The 19,882-nt window shown below is 36.6% G+C and overlaps 1 protein-coding gene across 4 annotated transcripts in view; it reads left to right on the forward strand.

The window, feature by feature from the left end:
* The window catches only part of RPGRIP1L (RPGRIP1 like), a 94,195-nt gene extending 74,904 nt beyond the window's left edge, over positions 1 to 19,291 (forward strand). For all 4 annotated transcript variants that reach the window (XM_025447099.3, XM_049104384.1, XM_025447100.3 and 1 more), the window contains 4 exons: positions 2,444 to 2,627; positions 9,439 to 9,523; positions 14,897 to 15,030; positions 16,778 to 19,291. In XM_025447099.3, the coding sequence (XP_025302884.1) occupies positions 2,444 to 2,627; positions 9,439 to 9,523; positions 14,897 to 15,030; positions 16,778 to 16,923 (549 nt within the window). In that variant the 3' untranslated portion in view covers positions 16,924 to 19,291. The remainder of the gene's footprint in view (positions 1 to 2,443; positions 2,628 to 9,438; positions 9,524 to 14,896; positions 15,031 to 16,777) is intronic.
* The last annotated feature ends 591 nt before the right edge of the window (positions 19,292 to 19,882 follow it).

Below are 19,882 nucleotides of genomic sequence, written 5' to 3' on the forward strand. Positions count from 1 at the left end.
GGAAAATTCTTTATCCAGAGCATGCTTCCCTAGATATATATGATTTGGAAAACATATCCCCTTTTTGATGTATTTTAACTTGATTCATGTAGCATAAAAAGAACAAAGAAATGACAACTAATAACTTCTATCCATAATATTAGAGAATTTAGAAGGACATAGGATAGAGGTAATGAGATTAGGGTGGGATGGGGGGTAGTGGATAACAACAAAAAATTGGACGAGAAAGGAGATGTCATCATGTGAGGAATTTTAAAGCTCTTTTATTTATTTGAATAATGTGGGTTTTCTTTTGGTTTGTTTGGTATTAATGTTTTGATTTGTTTCTTTGGCTGTAATCTACTTTCATTTAGAATTATATTTTTGTATATAGCCTTACTTGACAACCTAAATATGTTCTTACAATAGTGTAAGTTTTCATATGAGGACTATAAACTTAATATTTAATAAAATAACCAACCCATTAAGTAAATTTTATTCCCCTGCTATTTAAAAGTTCGTTCATTTCTTCATAGGGTTCTATGATAAACAACTTTAAATTCTTCTTTTCACAATGTAGAAATAACCATGTATCTATCTCTTTTGCCTTTTTATGGCTAATTTCCTTTAATTCTTTTGTGCGGGCAAACAAATGTTTTATAAGAAGTTACTATTTTAGCAATTCTGAGTTTGTCAAATTACAACTCATGTAAAAGGCTTAATTATGCATTGTGCTACATTTGAAGCAGATTTATAAAATGGGTGTTCGTGTGTGGTATTTTGACAACCACCATACATTTTAAGGAAAAAATAATATCATTTAAAATATTTTCTTTACCATGTTAGTCTTTGGCAAGCAGAGAAGGGCTTTTCTGAAGTGAGGTTAGACAATGGAGCCAACTTCATTTTTTATGCACGTGAACGGAGAGGGCTTGAGGTTATTAGTTGAAACCGAGTAACCTTTCCAGGCTTTCATCTCTTTCTTTTCAAATTTGAATATGAAAAGCATATTCAAGTCAAAGACCATCACTTTAATGACATTTGGCAGTCATTTGATTTATTAGGTTTTAGAAAAAATTTTCCTTTAAATATTTCATCATACTATGCTAATCCTAGTAATATTGCCAGCTGCAGCCTTGTACCTGTATTAGTGGAGACAGAATGGTGTGGAATTTTCTCTGTCATCCTAGTAAAATTTCCATGAATCTACTGAATAATAAAATAACCTTATTGAAATATTCAGATTTGGGTTTTTAGTTAAAGTGTCTTAGAATACATAATAAAAGAAAATGTCTTTTGAAAGAGTGGGGTAAAATTACTTCATCAAATATTGAGGGGGTTTGACAGCAATAGAAATTGTTCTTTATGGGGATATTTTTACAATAGGATAATTATGCTTTTCAGTTTAATTAATTATATCATATGCTTTGAAATATCTAAGTAATCACTGTGGTGAATTTACACACTGATTTATGTTTGACAGTGAGTTCCTAAAAGTTGGTCCTATAGACAGGTTTTAGTTTCAGAATTTTCTAATTATTATTTAAAGCTATACAATTTACATTAGCATGCTTCTGAATTTAGTAAAGAGGAATTTAGTAAAAGGAAATGAAGCACAAATTTAAAATTGTAAAAACAAACAGGAGTTATCTTGGTGTGATCTAATTTTTAAGTCCGTCTGTTTGTTTTAAATCATTACTCAAGGAAACATGTATGGTTCATATACTGATGTCTGTGATACCAAAATCTATTAAGTAAGGATTGAAATGAAAATTACACAGTAAAACAGATATATTTTTAGTTGTTAATTCTGTAAAGATGAGATAAAAAATAAATTGCAAGGAAATATATGGTAGATTAGATAAAAATCTTGTTTCTTTTGTTTGAAAACATTACATATTGAATGAAATATATTATGGCAGAATATACAAGAGGATGAATTATAGTTTCTGCTCTAGTTAATATGGATTCATATAGCTACATTTATTAGCATAATAGCTATAAAGTATTCAACAGGCTTTGATCTCTGAATAACCGAAACTTCTCAGGTACTGTAGATTAAATAAAAGCAGTGATAAACATGTACTTCATTACATAGTTTGAAATAAGGCCAACTGATACTTGTCATTCTGAAAGCAATCGGAGATGAAGATCTCATAATCTTCGCCCCTGATAGACTACTAGTGGGGTATTTATAGCCTCAAATGTAAATCAGGAGACTATTGCCATGACACTGTTAACTTCAAACCCTGGGGCATTAGAATCTCATTCTCTCTCTCTCTGTCGTGAATAATCTATCATGTATAACTATACAGTAGTGTACAATGCGTTCCAAAAAAGAAACCCATTGGCCTTCATGTTTTATTTAAAATTTATACTGAAAAACAATAAAGAGGTTTTTGCTCATTTGTTTTATGTTACTTTGTTGTTTTTTTGTTTTGTTTTATTTTTGCTCTTTAAACAGCCATCAGAAAAAATTCGGATTGAGATCATAGCTCTAAGCCTTAATGATTCTCGAGTGACTGCAGATGACACTATCCAACGGCTGTTTGTTGAATGCAGATTCTACAGTCTTCCTGCTGAAGAGACACCTGTGTCACTTCCAAAACCCAAGAGTGGGCAGTGGGTCTACTATAATTATAGCAATGGTATGTATGGTTCCTTTATAACATAGACTTTTATTTTTGTCTTATCTGTGAAGGTAACTGCAGGAACAGGGAAAAAGTATAATTCTCTAATGTTCACATAAAGTCATGGAAGTCTCATCAGAATGGATTAATAAAAGTCAAAACTATAGCATAAGGATTAAAAAATTTTTTTAAGATTTTATTTATTTATTCATGAGAGACACAGAAAGAGAGGCAGAGACACAGGCAGGCTCTGTGCAAGGAGCCCAATGCAAGGACTCAATTCCAGGAATTCGGAATCACACCCAGAGGCAGACGCTCACCCGCTGAGCCATCCAGGCATCCCAGGATTAAGAAATTAAATTTGAAGTAATACTAAAGAGAAAAAAAAAATCTCTCTAGATGTTCCTGCTATATTATAGTATCAACAGAAAGTAATACTAAAGAGAAAAGGAAACAATATCTCTAGATGTTCCTTCTATATTATAGTATCAGCAGAAAAATGTCACCTCAGTTGCCAATTGAATTGAATCAAAAAGTATGGTATTTCATGGGGGGAAAAGTACTAGCTTTTTAATCATATGATTCAAACAATTTAATGACCTAATTTTTTCTATCTTTCTGATCAATGTTATCAGATGGATGTTTTTACAATATATGTGTACATCTCTCCTAGTGTCTATATGTTCAGGATTTTAATTGAGTGAGATAAATTCTTAGAATACCTTTTCATGGTTTAGCCCACACATGCACTGATAACTGGAGGCAGGTTTCCTCTTTGAGAGCTTTCTCTATCAGCTAGTTGACATCCAAGTCGGACCCAACTGGTACCCTGTAAATTCTTCAATCAGCCAACTTTAAGATGTTTTTAAAAATGGTATATATCAATGTATAATTCAAGAGGAGTAAAAATAGCATATCAATCTGACATGACCCTATGTTAAAACTGCTTCCTAAGTTCTAAAGCCCTATATTAAAACATAAAGATGGAGTGTTGCATTACCTTTAGCCAAAACAGGCCATCTTATGCTACTTGAACACTGATATTTTTTCTCACCAGTTTTATAAATTGTATTTTAATCAACATGTGTAATTGTGCTATTGATTTTATGTATACCATGCTACTGATTGATCATACAGTAAGATTACAAATGCTCATGGTTACTTGTGTGTGTATGTACATGTGTAGGCACATGTGCACACACCTGCTATTTTTGGAACTGTGGTCCAAAAATTAAGACAATAATCATGAGTATCCAGAAATCTGTTCCAGTCTTCCCTGTATCCACAATTCTTATTAGTTATGTGGGTAAGATGTTTAGATTTCATGGTATCCTATTTTCTTATCTGTTGAATAAGGTACTTTCTTAGATCCCTTCCAGCTCAAATTCTATAATTCTATAATGACAGATAGGTTGAGAAATCATATGGGAAATAAATAGTGTGGTCAGAACAAGAATCTGATTCTTCCTTCCTTTCACTGACTTGATATAACAAATATTTCCAAAAATACATTCTCAAGCTTCCTAGAGATCTTTTACCTGCAAAGTTTCAGAAAAGTAAACCATAGCAAAATATTATTAGTATTGAAAGAACTGATTAGACAGCTAATTATAATGAAAATACCATACCCCAAGAAAAGAGACAAACTCTTCTGGCTTTCGTATTATTCTTTTTTTTTAAAGGTCGGCAGTAGAATGTTTGGTTGGACTGACAACAAAATTGCTTTTTAGAAATTGTACATTGAGAAATTTGGCCCGCTGCACAACAGATTGTTTTTATTTGCTTAAGAAGCAATGCAAATCATTCTGGGGATGCAACCTGTTAGCACATGCTCAAGTGTCCTGAATTTTGTAAGGTTCTCACATGTAACCAAGGACTTTGGGGGCTTTTTGTTAGTTGGTTGGCATTGGCTCAGGTATATTTTTTCCTTTTACTACAAGATAGCCTACGATCTAATTGGTATTTTAACAATTGCTTATGGCTGTAATGAATAATTGTTCATCTGAATGCAACAAGAAAACCAGTAATTTATTAGAAATAAATTCTGTAGAAGTGTTTACTATATACCTTTTTTCAACTTCTCTTCCTACCTATTGGAATTTGACTGTAAGTATTTTAAAGGCTAAATGAAAAGAATTGTAAGGATATTTAAATCCTCTCCTGGTGGGAGGGGAGAGAAATGTATTTTGTGCTTCCGAGCAAAATAATGTTGTTTTTTATCTACTATATAAAAAAAAAAATGTAATCTTGGGTCATCAGCAAATTTGAGAAATAATATTAACGTCATAGGAGGCTTTATTTTATTTTTCACTTAATTATGACATAGTGAAAATGTTTATTTTTAAATTATTGTATTTGTATCACCTTTAGTACAGGGGAATCTCCTTGAATCTTTGGTTAATAAGTAACTATCTCATCTAATTATTGTAATGATTTGCCATTCACTTGTGACTTGATGTAAAAGGTCAATATAATGTAGACTTACATCTTCCAAATCTTATTAAATGTTAATGAAAGTAATTTTATTTCCAAACTGACTTTTTAATTCCGATGGAAAATCTAAAGGACAATTAGTACATGCTATTTCCTGTTTGAACACCATACCAGTTGAGAGGTTGACTGAACCTCACAATGATTTTTACCCTGCATTATGGCTTGAATCTTTTCAAAAGGGATTTGTCTCATGAGACCTAAATTAGGTACATAAAATGAGAGGTTTATTATAGTGATCCCCAGAATTATTTATAGCCTGATTCGGTCTTTATTAAGAGGTACTAATACCACTTTCACTTACACAAAAAATATATCTAATGCTAGGAAAAAACAAAGTTGAGTTCACTTGCTAGACATTTGTAGCATGAACAAAACATTTGTGTTTTATTGCGCCTGAAAATTTTGCTCAGAGAATGCTGAGAAAGCAAGAAAATAGTTTGGAAAAAATAAGATTAATGGTAGGTCTGAAGAATGTTGTCTGGACTGAATAAAACCTAGGGAATTGACAGTGGGAAGAAAAAAGATTAATGAAATCGTCCAAAGTTTTTATGAGACTTATACGGATCTGGGTCCTTAGTCGCTAAGCACTGAGCAGAGACTATGTTTTGGAACAATTAAAATTTAATTCAGAACATAAAAACAGAATTTACATTTTGTCACTAATAAGAAGAGAAATTTGACAAAGATAAGGATTAGGGGAATGATAACACTCTGACACAAAAAGTCTTCTGAGATTCAAGTTTATCAACCCTCTGTAATTAAGACATCTGCATTTCTGCCAAATGACACTGATAAAAAAAAAATGTAAAGATTTTTCCAACCTGCAGAAGTGAAGGATAGATTTTTAATGGTAGACAATTCAAGATCAGCTCAAGTTTTTGGACTACTGTCTTGTACCTTTCTTGAGACCTATGCTTTCAATAAGTTTATGTCAAAATCTAGCAAGTCTTAAATAAATGTGATTCTAATGAGTATAAAACTTAAATAACTTAATTTTTAGAGAGTTCTGATACTTTTCAATCAACAGAATTGCTTTTTTAAAGATCTATTTGAAGTTTTGAAACTGTAGAATTTTTTTTTAATTGTCTAGTTCCAGAACACCAAATGGTTATCTTTAGGACCCTGGTGTAGAGGTGGCCACAGTGTCCAAATTCCCTACATGTTCAACACAAAAGTTTCACTGGTTGCTGATCCCACTCAAAAAATAGGCAAAGGGATGTTGAGCTACACAGTGGTTCTCAGTGTGTGACATCCTGACCAGCAGCAGCTATGAAGATAAAAATGCAGATTCTCAGGCCCTGAGCCAGGCCTGCTGAATTAGAAACTTCAAGGTGAGCTCAATAATCTGCATTCTAACCAGCCCGCCCAGGGATGCAGGCATACACTAAAGGTGAAGAATAACTGATCTAGATTAAGACACCCATATTCTAGGCATTGTTGGTGCCAAGCAGAAGAGCTGGACTTCACATTTGGTATACCTTGAGAGAAGCAAGCTAATGGATAGGGAGCTTGAGCTTTTTCAGAAAGGAATTTTTAAAAAGTGTTCAACCGAAGAGAGTTGTTTAAGACACCTGGAGCAGCTGCACCTAAGCAATATCCCTTTGTGAAAGAGTGAAAGGAGGGTCAGGTGGCTTCCCTTGATTCAGGTACAGAACTCTCTCTCACACTCAGGTCTGTGCTGACCACATGGTTGCAGCTTAAACAGTAGAAAAAGTTTCAGCTTCATATGGAAGAAGGAGAAATTCTAGCATGGAGGTTAAGAAGGCAGGCTCTGGAGGCAGACTTTGCTGGATCCAAATTCTGGTTCTGCCACTTTCTAACTATATGAGCTTGGGCAAATTACTTACCTCCTCTGGGTCTATTTAATCATTTGTCAAATATGGAACAGCATGGTTCTTAATACATGCAATTGCCATAAGAAAAGTATTGCGTGTAATACTTAGTACATAAATACCAATTGATAAATGATGGCTGTCACTATTTGTGTCATTGTTAAGATAATAGGAAATACAGAGTGCTGGCCAACTGGATGAAGCAGAAGCAGAAGGTGTCCCAACTATATCTTTCTTTTTTCTTTTTAACCAATTTCAATGATAAAAAAAAAAAAAGTTAAACAGAATTGCCATAAGGTATAGCAACTCTACTTCTGGATACCTACCCAAAAGAATTGAAAGCAAGGACTCTGACAGATGTTCGGATACCTATGTTCATAGCAGCATTATTTACAGTAGCCAAAAGGTAGGAACAATCCAAATATCCATCAACAAACAAATGGGTAAACAAAATCTTTGTATCAAAATGGAACATTATTCAGTCTTAAAAAGGAGTGAAATTTCAGTTACATGCCATGTGGGTGAACTTTAAAAAGCATTATGCTAAGTGAATTAAGCCAGACACAAAAGGACAAATATTGCATGGTTCCACTTAGTTAGAGGTACCTAGAATAGTCCAGTTCATAGAGACAGAAAGTAGGATAGAGGTCACCAGGGACTGGGGGGAGGCGGAAGGGGGGAGATACTATTATCAGTTTGGGATGATGAGAATGTTCTGGAGATGGATGGTCATGATGGTTGTACAACAGTGTGAATATACTTTATGTCGTTGTATGTGTGCTTAAAAATGATTTAAATGATCAATTTTATGTTACTTGTATTTTACCACATTAAAAATTTTATTTCAAGCTATTGAGGTAACGTTATCAGAACTGGCCTAGTTTAATTGAAAAATTCTAGACTTTGGATTCAGTCCCATTGGCTTGGTGTACTGGTGGCCAAAATGAGGTCCAGTCTTCCAGCATTAGTAGAACTCACCTCTTTTTTTTTTTTTTTTGAACTCACCTCTTAGTAAGCCTTTTTAGCATTGATAAGCAAGGCACTATACTGATAAAATACTCTGAACCCTCTTTTTTGATTCTTATAAATCTCAGAAACCTGTATCATGAGCCACTTTTACTGATATTGCATCATGCAAACAGCAACAAGCTAAGAGCCGCTATTTGACCTTGGTTCTCACTTCTCTTAAACCCTTAACCCATCCCTACACAGACACGTATGTGTCTCCCACACTGTGTTCCCAATTCAGTGCCCAGCACGTCAAATGATTAAATGAATTTGTATTATCATAATTTGAGACTGGACTAAAATTGTCCAGGGGAACATTCTCAAGATGAAAAGTGTTCCCAGGGGAGTCTGGCTTTGGAATTGTCATGGTATCCTTCACCCTGTGTGTACTTTTGATCAAGGATAGTCTCTAAATTGAGATCTGGACACAGGGGGCATTTTACCTCCAAAATGTCTTCAGAAGCTAAGACATGCTGAATGGCTGCTGAGCTGAGAAAAAATAACCAGGTTGAAAATTGGTGTTCGCACTCTGAGATGCCATTTTCCTAAAGTGCAGGTGCTTATTTACGGCTTCAAGTGTTCACCGCCTTCTTCCTGATGGAACTTTAGATCAGTTATTTCATATCCTATTTCAGCCGAGTAAAGTCTGGCCACATTCCTGCATGCCAACATGCATGCTCTTTTTTTTTTTTTAGATTTATTTAGAGCATGTGGGGGGGGGGGGGCAGAGGAGAGAGAGAGAGAGAGAGAGAGAGAGAGAATCCCCAAGCAGACTCCCCATTGAGTGTGGAGCATGACCCAGGGCTCTATCCCAAGACCCTGGGATCATGATCTGAGCCCAAACCAAGGGTTGGATGATTAACCAACTGAGCCACCCCAGCCACCACCGCCCCCCCACCACGCACCATTAAAAATCAAAGACAAACTTCATACCCTTAAGGCCTCTTTCTCCCTTCCCTACATTTCTCTTCCCTTACCGCCCCCACCCGAACACCAGCAAACATCAGCCTATGGATTTCCTCAACCCAATACACTAGATGCCTCTTTTATTGCATGTTGTGGCAGGAGAGAAGGATTAAATTACTGAGGCTGTCAGAAAGGACAAGCTCTCTGCCATACATTATCATTATCACTCGTTTCTTGGGCAAGAGAAAATGCAGTAAATCCCTCAAATACAAAGCAATAAAGACTGCTGGCTTTTACTGTCATGACTGCCAGTGCCATTAACAGGCAGTGACAGCGATGTGGCACTCTTAGATGTCGCTTGTATCTTTTCTGACAGTGTGCACATAAACCTGCCAGTGACATGACATTAGATCACATGACTATTCAGATTTGATTCTGGTTTCCAGAGCTGCTTTCTTTTCCCAGGCATACAAGTGAGGTGGCATGACTTGTGTCTCTAAAAACAGGTATTTGTACAAATACAGAATGGTACTAATGTAGCATATTCTTGACTGACTTTTTCTGTGGATTTTTTTTTTGGGGGGGTATAGTGATCTACGTGGATAAAGAAAACAACCAAGCAAAGAGAGACATCTTAAAAGCTATACTACTGAAACAAGAGATGCCTAATAGAAGGTACATTTAAGCATTCTAAATTATCTGATGGTTTATATTAAATAAATCTCTGTAGCATGGTGTGGTGAAAGAAAGCTCAAGATGAAGAATCAGAACACCTGACTCACCCTGTGCCCTCAAATGAGTCTGTTTCCTCTCTGTCAATTTCCTCCTAGAAATAAAGTAGTCCTGCATACCATACAGAGTAACTATAAAGATCCCATGGTGCTTGCAAACCAAGACACCATACAGTGTATATCCAATATCCCATTACTGTTCAAGTATAACTATAAATAACATAACATGATTGCAAGGAGGGTGTACTCTCCAGCCAAATGGCTTGAATATAAATTCTTGTTCCATCACTTACTAGCTTTTTGACCTTAGACAACCACCCTCTGCCTCATTTTCTTCATCTGTGAAATGGTGATAATATTATATAGGATTGTTGTGAGGATTCAATGAGATAATGTATGTGGAATGGCTAGAATTGTACCTGGCACAGAGCGCACAGTCAGTGTTCATTTGTCATTGATGTAAGTAGTAGTAATGTCAATATTATTACTTATAATAGCTCATTAGCCTTCCAGACTATTTTACCTTACTCTCGTTGTTTAATTATATATCATTTCATGTGATTTTTTAATGCCTTTGTTTTTCAAATTTGAACAGAAGACTTTGCGATTCTCGTTCAGTAGAGAAAGTATACCCTTTTAAAGAAGGAAAAACCCTGATCTTAGTAATTTCCTGTTTCGTGTGTGCTCCCATGTGTACAGTTTGAGGAGTTATGTAAGGTGCTGCCCGTCAGCCCCATTTGCTGGCTCTCCTCCCTTGGCTGGAGTGGGCCCTTTATCTCTCTGTTGTCATCTTCTCCTTGCCCTTGTGGCCCTTACATGACACACTTAGTGCCTCAGAAACAGAGTTCATTCCTGCACACCTTAGGGATTCAAGTTCTCCCCTCTTCTAGAGGGCATGAAGCGAAGGTTAAAGACATTCTTTTTCTTTTTCTTTTTAAGATTTTATTTTTAAGTAACCTCTACACCCAGCATGAGGCTCAAACTCACAACTCTGAGATCAAGAGTCGCACGCTCCACTGACCGAGCCAGCCAGGCGCCCCAAGACATTCTGTTTTTCAAAAGAGCTTCCTAACTAGCATTTGATCTTCTTTTTCAAAAAAGGAGACTGGAATTCTTAGCTATTAGGATCTGATAGCAGCTTTTTCATTAACTCCTTGAAGTACATATATCAGTTCTTTGGATCTCAGTTCTGAAGAAGGGGTGCCAAAAGCTCTTGTTAATTAACCTGAAGTTCTGTTTTTCTCAGCATGGTAGATAATCATTCGAGTTTTACTTATTTACTTTGTACACTTGAGCTTCTTTCAAGGCCCCCTCAGATACCATCAGTGTTCCAGGGTTAGCCCAGGTCACAATGATTACACAGCCCTGCCATGTCATCTGCCGCTCTGTGGTCCACAGGCAGGCCATTACTGTCCAGGACTGAGCTCTCTTCCCATGAACAAGCCCTGGGCTCCACTTCCCAATCCTTTCAGTCTTATTTGTCTACCTCTGTGTTCACTTTGTTTTTGGAATGTTAGAACCTATTATAAGTAGAACTCCTCATCAGGGAGAGCAATTTTGTTTCCTCAAAAGTATGTATTTTTAAAAAGACAAATTCAGCTTTAAGTGTAGACCTGCCTTTCCTCAGACGACCTACTTACTTGTACCAAAATGGTTTTAAAAACTTTTTTAAATGTCCACAATAAATGTGATGACTTCCACTGACCCATCCTTGTTTCTCTAAAAATCTCTAAACACCCCTAGAGACCCAAGTGTTCACGTCATCTTGAGAAAAACCAAGAGAGGCACTGGGGGTGCAAGGTGACAATGCAGAGGGTGGGGGTGAGTAAATCCCTGGGGCACTACTGTGCAAGTCTCTGACCAGCACAGCAGATGAGGGCCATGCTCACTTTTTTCCCCTCACAGTATCATTTTCTTCAGGACAAAGAGGGATTTTATGTTTATATGTCTCCACAGCCAAAAGACAGTTGTTATTCCAGTGAATATTCTCACCTTTTGCAAATACTTACAGGTCTCATTACTTCACATTGTTTAAAGTACCTGCTAGCTTATAAGAATTCAGTTTTTCAGGCAGTAACCCTCTTGAATATTAGAGATACCTTACAAAGCCACAGTTAGAGAAGTTCGGCCAGTCTTCCTGACATACATAAATTTATGTACATTGTATAATGAATTATGTACACCACCTTCACACTCTGCCCCCTGCTATATTTGGAAGCACATAAGTGTCACTTTCAAAGGGAGGTAACATGTTGAAGTGAGATTTTAAAAATTATTTGAAGTCGTCATTTTGACACTGACTTAAGGTTCTTTTTTTGGTTTCATTTCTTCCCTTTAACATGTTCTGTTGAGCAGATCCAACATAACCATCAGCATTCCAGTATGTAAATCTCACAGGGTAACCCTTAGGCTCTTCTATGCTATTTTATATGAAAAGGAATTATTTCGAAATGAGGAGTCAAATTGTTAAACAATTTAAGGAGTTTTAGTGCTTTCTGATTTCCTAAATAACAGCAAGTGACATTTGAAGTCTAAATCTTGATGCCCAGCCCAGGGCCTGCCTCCTCCAGTAGACCTTCTTCAAATGAGCCAACCTTAAATAGCATCGTCCATTTTGCAGTTCATGTAGTAATTCAACAAATATTTATGATCCCCTGTATAAGTATTGGGAGCTAAATGCTGGACAAGGTGGAGTCACATTACAGAGTGTATGTCCCACGGAGGATGGTAGACAGAAAGTGAACAAATAAACCAATTACATATTACAGTAAGTACTAAGAGAACATTAAAAGTTGCTAAGCTGGAGAATAACAGCGACAGCACACCTAAGGAGGTGATGGTATGCTGGATAGGATAGTGAGGGATGAGAGGACCCAGTCAGGTCGTGAACAGTGCAAGGAAGGTCACTGCAGGCAGAGGGAACTGTGGGCCTGCAGGAAGACATAGATGTCTGTGTCTCGGACCTGACAGAGGAGGTTAGCAAGGCAGATCTCACTAAGAAGGGGAGAGTTCTGCAGGAGGGAGAAGGGATGCACTTCCCTTTCCACCTCCCTATGGGTATTTGGCATCTACTTGCTTGTTTAGTGTCCTAAAGAGGCTTTCTGTCCAGTCTGAGGACCAGGACAGGCACGTAGGTAACTTACTATCATCTTCTTAGGTGCACTATGGCTGTTATTTTCCAGTTTAGCAACTTTTAACTTTATCTTAGTACTTATTGTAATATGTAATTGCTTTATTTGTTCACTTGTTGTCTACCATCCTCCGTGGGACATAAACTCTGTAATGTGACTCCACCTCTTTGTTTGGCAGGCTTAACAGGAAGACATAAAAGGCGTCTTACATCTTATGTGCAGGGTAGCCTAAGCCAAATTGTAGCTTTTTAATTAATTCTAGTGTACCCTCTTCCCTTTTTTGCTTAACTTCATAGTTTCTTAATTTCATACTTGACATCTCATTTTGCTCTCTATAGAATTTAAAGCTAGGAATAGTGAATTTTGGTTTCTAGCCTTTCCCTGACATTTGGAACGATTTTTTTTTTCCTTTTTTGTCTCAGAATTCTCATATATTCAGCAGAGGTAATGGTCTGCATTTGTAAAGTGATAGAGATATGATCCTTAAATATGAGACATTATAGGAGGATAACACTTAACAATATTAGTACAATCTGCATAGCCTCTATCTTTTCTGGAAGTCTTGTGGATGTAAAATGTGCATCAGATATCACTTGTAATTCCTTCTCTTCCACTCATCATCATTTTAGGACAATTACTTTCATCATCATTCTTCTTGTTTAACTGACTGATACAGTCATTGTATAATTTGGCAATCTCAATTTTCAATTGAAACAAACCTTCCCTATGTCTTCTTTTTCTCTTCCATTAGAAATATAGAAGCTTAAGCAGCTCTACCTAGATTAAAAATAAGAATAATAAAAGAGCAAACATTTCCTCAGTTCTTATCATGCTCTAGGCACTGTTTACATGTATCATCTCATTTGATCCTCACAAGAGCCTTTGAGATAGGTATTCCCCTTCCCATTCTACAGATAAGATCAGAGAGGTTTAGTAATGTGTCTAACATCACACAGATCATAGTAGGAGAGCAGACATTTTAACTCACAATGGATGCCCTTTAACCATTCTATCTTAATGCCTTTGTTTTATGCATCATATAAAATACTCATCTTATCCACTTACAGACCAGGATCTGTACTCTTAATAAGTATTGTGTGAATAGGGGCTACCTTGTGTTTGAATGGAAGGGATTTCTATTTTATAATAAAAATTTTTGCTGGCTAAAAACAGGGACTTAGTAAAGGAATGAAATGTCAAATACTCACTTTCAGCAAATTAGTTAAAAATACTATCATGTTTACCTATAAGTGTTTGGAAAGGATTTTATTTGAGTGTATTGTTCAAGGCATGATTTCTCAGAGACTTAGATTTTCATGTAAAAATGTAATCTGAAAAAAAATGTAATCTGAGAAACAAGTTTCTTATTTTGTTTCTGATTTAGGATGGCTATGTTTTGAAAATGGTTAAAATGGTAGTTTACAAGCATCCATGGTTTAAGCTATGCTGCCAAGACATATCAAAAGAGTACTTAACTGTAAATTCCTGTCATTTGGTCAATCCAAGTGTGTTTGGCCTCAACACAAGCCACTAATTCAAATCAGTTACATCAGAACCCTACAATTATGTGTCTAAAAGTAAAATAAAACTTGGATGCTAGGACTGTAAGTTAAAAGATTGCTGAAGTAGTACAAACATTTCATGTAGCTGTTGGGCAGAGCTACAACATTTACCTAACATGACTCAGAATGTTACCCAGGAAACATAGTCCCTGCATTTCATAGAACACAGAGAGTTGGATTAGATAAATTTCTTGGTAGCCACTCTGAAGTTGTACATTTCTGCAGAAAATGTTGCATTTCTTTTGAAATTAGCGCCCTGATCTCCGTGGTCTTTATTCACTTGATCCTTTTAGCCTTAAAAGTAGATATGTCACAATACGATCAGATAGTGTATATTAGAGAGAACATCTGGTTCTTCTCTTTGCCTAGTAATTTCCTCAGATTCTAGAGTTAAATGTTAATCAGTGCTTAGAAAAGTGGATTTATGTTCATTTGAAGGCTGGGCATGCTATAATAATTCTAGTAGTTCGTGCTATAACTTATCTAACCTCATGTAATTTGCTTTTTATTGGAATAATTGGAAACTTCGAGATTTCATACTTACTGATAAAACCCCATTTGGGAGTTGAGTTTCATGGTGATTTTTTCCTCATTTGTGGGGATTTTGTTTTTTTCTCCTCTCAGTGTTCGCTTCACAGTGGTCAGTGACCCTCCAGAGGATGAACAGGATCTGGAGTGCGAGGACATTGGCATTGCTAACATTGATCTCGCTGACATGTTTCGGGAAGGGAGAGACATCATCGAGCAAAATATCGAAGGTATGGGTGGGAGTATTGCTCAATTTGTACAACAATTGCTGAAATCCAAATTCTTTATTAAATTTAGCTGGTTGCAGGGACATTGAGTCACACATTGGTTGAATCCTTTGCAACTCAAGCTGACTTTTCTTTGAGGCTGGAAGCTTTTCCCTACATCATTCCTTGCTCTCCTCCTCTGCCTTCCTTTTAGTCAAAAGAAATTTTAAAATAATTAATTGCACTTCACAAGGAACTATTCATTTTGTTAGTATTGAGGGTGAGTATCTGACAAAAATGCGGCCATTGGATTTTTTTAATGTTGTTTATGGAAGCTTCATGCTGTCAAGACTTATTTCAGCCAAAGCATGTTATTCTGAGTCATCATTATAATGTCTTTTGTAAGGCTTCTCTCTAATTCAGTGTTACAATTCAGTGATATAGCTACTGCAAATAACTCCAAGTTGTAATGGTCACTTATTTCCTCGCAGGATTCAGAGAGGAATAAAGGATTCCTGACAAAATGTACTCTCCTGAATTCTCACCTCAAAGGCATGAGTCCCATCAGTGCTTAATTACTACCCTCTATATTTTCATGTAACATATTTAGAACATGCTGAAGGAATTGTGCTTTATGATTCAGACGTTTAAAACTCATAATGAGGATGGCCAGGGCTCTACACAGTAAATGGACAAATGAGGCTGAGTCTTACTCCCATTTGTTAAGTTAGCAGAGCCATCTCTGGAAAACTGTACATGGCTTGTTTACTCATTTATTCATGCATTAAATGAACACTTATTTGAGCACCTCTTAAGTGCCAGACACCGTTACCCCAGAGTTCAGCTGTGGTTCACATGTCAAGCTGCCTGTCTTGAGTGTGTGCTGCATGCTCAGAAGTCAACATTAAGCTGATAATTAACCAAATTGGAAACCTATCCTAGGAATCTTTATGAACTATACATATCTAACTACATGACAGTTTGTCACAACTTTGTTTGGCACAGAAAAAGAAGATGAGAGGATTGCAATATTAACCTAAACTGTCTGAAAGACAACCAGAACCAAAAGAGGCTGAGAAAAGCAATGAAAATTATCTATGCTTTATATCCTTAATCTTCTCTCCGGACAGTTCTGTTTAGCAGTCCATCTTCTCATTCTGAGAGTCCACGCATGACCACTCTAATCTGACACAGATAGCTACTCTGGCCATGTTTTAAGTGAGAGTCAAAAAATTAAACACTCAGGGGTCAGGTCAGGATTTTAATGTTGTGTTCTGTGCCAGACACAGCAGTAGGGAGTCCCAAAGAAGAGATGTAAGTAAATCAGGGGAATGAGGTGGGGACCGCTTGTAGCCATGACCTCCTTTCCTGCTCAGATCTAAGTCTTTGTATTCCAAGTTTTGTTTAAAGGTTTCCTTAAAAAAAATTTTGGAACTGTCATATCATGATCCCTTTTAGGCCTTATTTCTTCAAACTTAGAACTTCTGATCTTGTGTGGAAATCGTTATCCTCTAGCCTTTCCACAAAGTAAACTTCAGGATAGATCACGAGTCTTCACTCCACAGGCAGTATGTTTGCACACATGTGATACCCCTGAAATGTGTATCTTCATATACACTTGACAAGCTGTAATTTATAGATTTCTGAGGTGCTGGTGAACTTTGGACTTTTATAGAGCTATCTCCATGTTTTCAATTCCTGTTACATATATCCTATCTGAAGAAAAATCTGTTGAATGATATTAACACTTTTCTGCCATTTTTCTCCATAGTCTTTGATGCCCGGGCAGGTGGTGGAGGTATTGGCAAGCTCAGGGTAACTGTCGAAGCGCTCCATGCCCTACGGTCTGTCTACGAGCAATATAGAGGTGACTTGGAGGCTGAAAGAAGCTGCTCCAGAGGCATCTCCTGCTCCTGAGTAAACACTCACATGAAAGCTCTAAGATGAGATTTCTGTAATTACTCTGGTGTATATAATCTATAATTCATGGGGTGCAGGGAGGGGGAGGCCTGGGTTTATAGTGTTCAAGTTTTGTATACTTTTCCATTTGTTTATTTTTCTATTCCCTTCTTCCCATGACTGCCACCCCTCAGGACTTAAGTTCTCCACTGTGGGCAGTACCTTCTCAATAATTTATACCTACATGATAGCTGAGAAAGTCTATTTGCATTTTCAACACTTTCTTATAAAGAACCGACATGCAATTCCCATTTTTATTTTTAATAAGCAAAAAGGATAAATCTTAGAAAACCTATGAAAAAGAAACACTTTTATGTTATCCCTAATCGTCCCACTAAATGGAATGCCTATGATTAGCCTCATTAAGAGTTTTATACTGTGAAGATTTTATTAGAAGCAATATATGAAAATTACTTGGATTAATGTGTTAATCTTCCTCTTTAAAATGCTAATATCCATTTTATGCACATTAAAGCTCAGTATGCATTTTCTTTGATGCATGCAGTTTCTATCAATTAAATATAAAGAATGAGACTTGGTACCAACTTATTAAATTACTGCAAGTTTTTGGTTTCCTTTCTTAAAAATCACACTTCTTATTTGTATGATTTTTATGGATTTGTAATGGTGATATGGGATCCAGGGACGTGTGTATATAAAGAGGAAATAGGTACATATATGTACATACATGAAATTAATATATGTATATATACATGAAATTCATATTTTGAAAACTTAGCTTATGACACAGAAAGAAAGTATTAAAAGTATGGCTCTAATTCTGATATGCTTAGTTAGACCTGAAAGGAATATCTTTTTTATCATTTTTTAAATTTACATCAAGCTTGTACAATGGTGGGGTGTATCTGGATAACCAGATCCTCAAAAAGCAGCTCAGAAAGTTAATTTTCTAGCTTTTACCCAATCTCACTGAAGGATTTAATTGATATTTTTAATGGAGCTGTGAATCAATGCTGCAAAGGAATTGTCTCTAGAGGTCTAGGATATAATGCATTTCATTTTTTAATTTACTTTTTTATTTGTCATTTTCTTCAAAGGATTTTTATAGGCTGTGGGTTTTCACTGTTTGCAAACAGGCTATGTTCCTTCTTAAGCATATGTAAAGTATTCAGGGAGATAAGTAATTTATTAAAATCTACCTAATTTGCCGTGATATATTAAATCTCTGCTTCAGTGATCACAGACCATTTCATTTAGAGAATTAGGCATTCCCTCTTTGTGTGATTAAAGCTCTGGAAAATGAGTTCTTTGCTCCTATTTGTGAACATTCAAAGCCTGCTAATGGCAAGAAGATGGAATAGATTATGAGACAATTCATTACAGTTCAACAGAAAAAAAAAGCAGCTATAATGCAAAAATGCAAGTATGAATATCTGCATATAGTTTGAACCATCTGTGCTCTAATGGCTTCAATAATGACTCTCGTCTTTAGGAGACTTTGAAATGACATCCGTACAATATTAATTTGTTGATGTACATTGTGGGACCAGTAGAGTACGATCTGACCACAGAAATCTATAAATTCTGTCTCTACCATTGGGCCTCCCTGTCTGGGGCCCACCATCTCCAAGAAGAATCTTGCTCTCATCAAACTCTGCAAATCTTCATAATAACTCATTCCTCTGGAACCTTCTAGAGACCACAAACATCTGCAGACTAAACCTCTCCAATCCTAGTAAACAGCCACATGTTTGTTGTCACTTCAGCTGGCTCTGAGCTCATCTTTTTGGCCTCTCTTTCTAGCTTTCTTTGGCTTCATGCAGTTACGGTGTCATTAAGGCCCATAATATTCCCTGCAGTAATTTAAAACAGCCGGATTATACCCTGGGATTAACTGAGTGGTTTTTGAGACATTTATTGTGGTATTCTCCCAGGAGGTTTGTATTATTGTTATAAAACGTTACATCCCAAACTAAATACCCGTTTCTGCAAGGAAAAGAACCGGATTGCACTGACTTCTTATGATCTTTAAGTGGAGAGGGGGAGTTTTTATTAGGGAACTTCTGAGACCTCGTCAGCTGGGTGGAATGTATACCTCAGATCCGATTAGAGAACTAGCCATGTTTCCATCACATTCAAGTTTGCCATAGAGATTATTAAAGATTCCTTTTCTAGTTTTAAAATAACACACCTTCCTGGGGATCCCTGGGTGGCGCAGCGGTTTGGCGCCTGCCTTTGGCCCAGGGCGCGATCCTGGAGACCCGGGATCGAATCCCACATCGGGCTTCCGGTGCATGGAGCCTGCTTCTCCCTCTGCCTGTGTCTCTGCCTCTCTCTCTCTCTGTGACTATCATAAATAAATAAATTAATTAATTAAAAAAAAAATAACACACCTTCCAACTATGTGAATTCTTACAAGACTCATTTTCTTAAGTAACAGAATACCCACTGACATTTTTTGAAAGGGTAAGTGATACTGAATGCCATCGTATGGATGCTTCAAGTGGGTTTCATAATCTGTTGGAGAATAGTTTTTTATCCTGTCTTGTGTTGACCAGAGTTCATTGAAAAAAAGTTCACCACCCTTTGGATTACAGAGCAATGGCTCTCTCTTGGGGAGCCAGGCCTGAACTAAAGTATGGCGAGGAGTGAGGGGGCGCCAACAGTGGCCTTGCCACACAAATTCTGGAGTTTAAGCAAGGCTTTTGTGAACCTACAGCTCTTGATGTAAATGTACACAGTACACTCAGCACTTTTGGGGGATGTAATGCTTTCAGTTTGGAAATATAAATAGAGATGTGATGTGGTATGTGGGAGAGTGTATTTTACATGGTTTTTTGCCTACTGTAGTAGAAATGTCAAATTCCCAGCCACTGTCATGAGAAGCAGTTGACAAAAATAAGTTTTATGGTTTACAGTGTGGTTTACATAGAGAACATTTCTCTTCACTCTCAAT

The sequence above is a fragment of the Canis lupus genome, chromosome 2 (assembly GCF_003254725.2).
Source record: "Canis lupus dingo isolate Sandy chromosome 2, ASM325472v2, whole genome shotgun sequence".
In the NCBI taxonomy this organism is placed as follows: domain Eukaryota; kingdom Metazoa; phylum Chordata; class Mammalia; order Carnivora; family Canidae; genus Canis; species Canis lupus.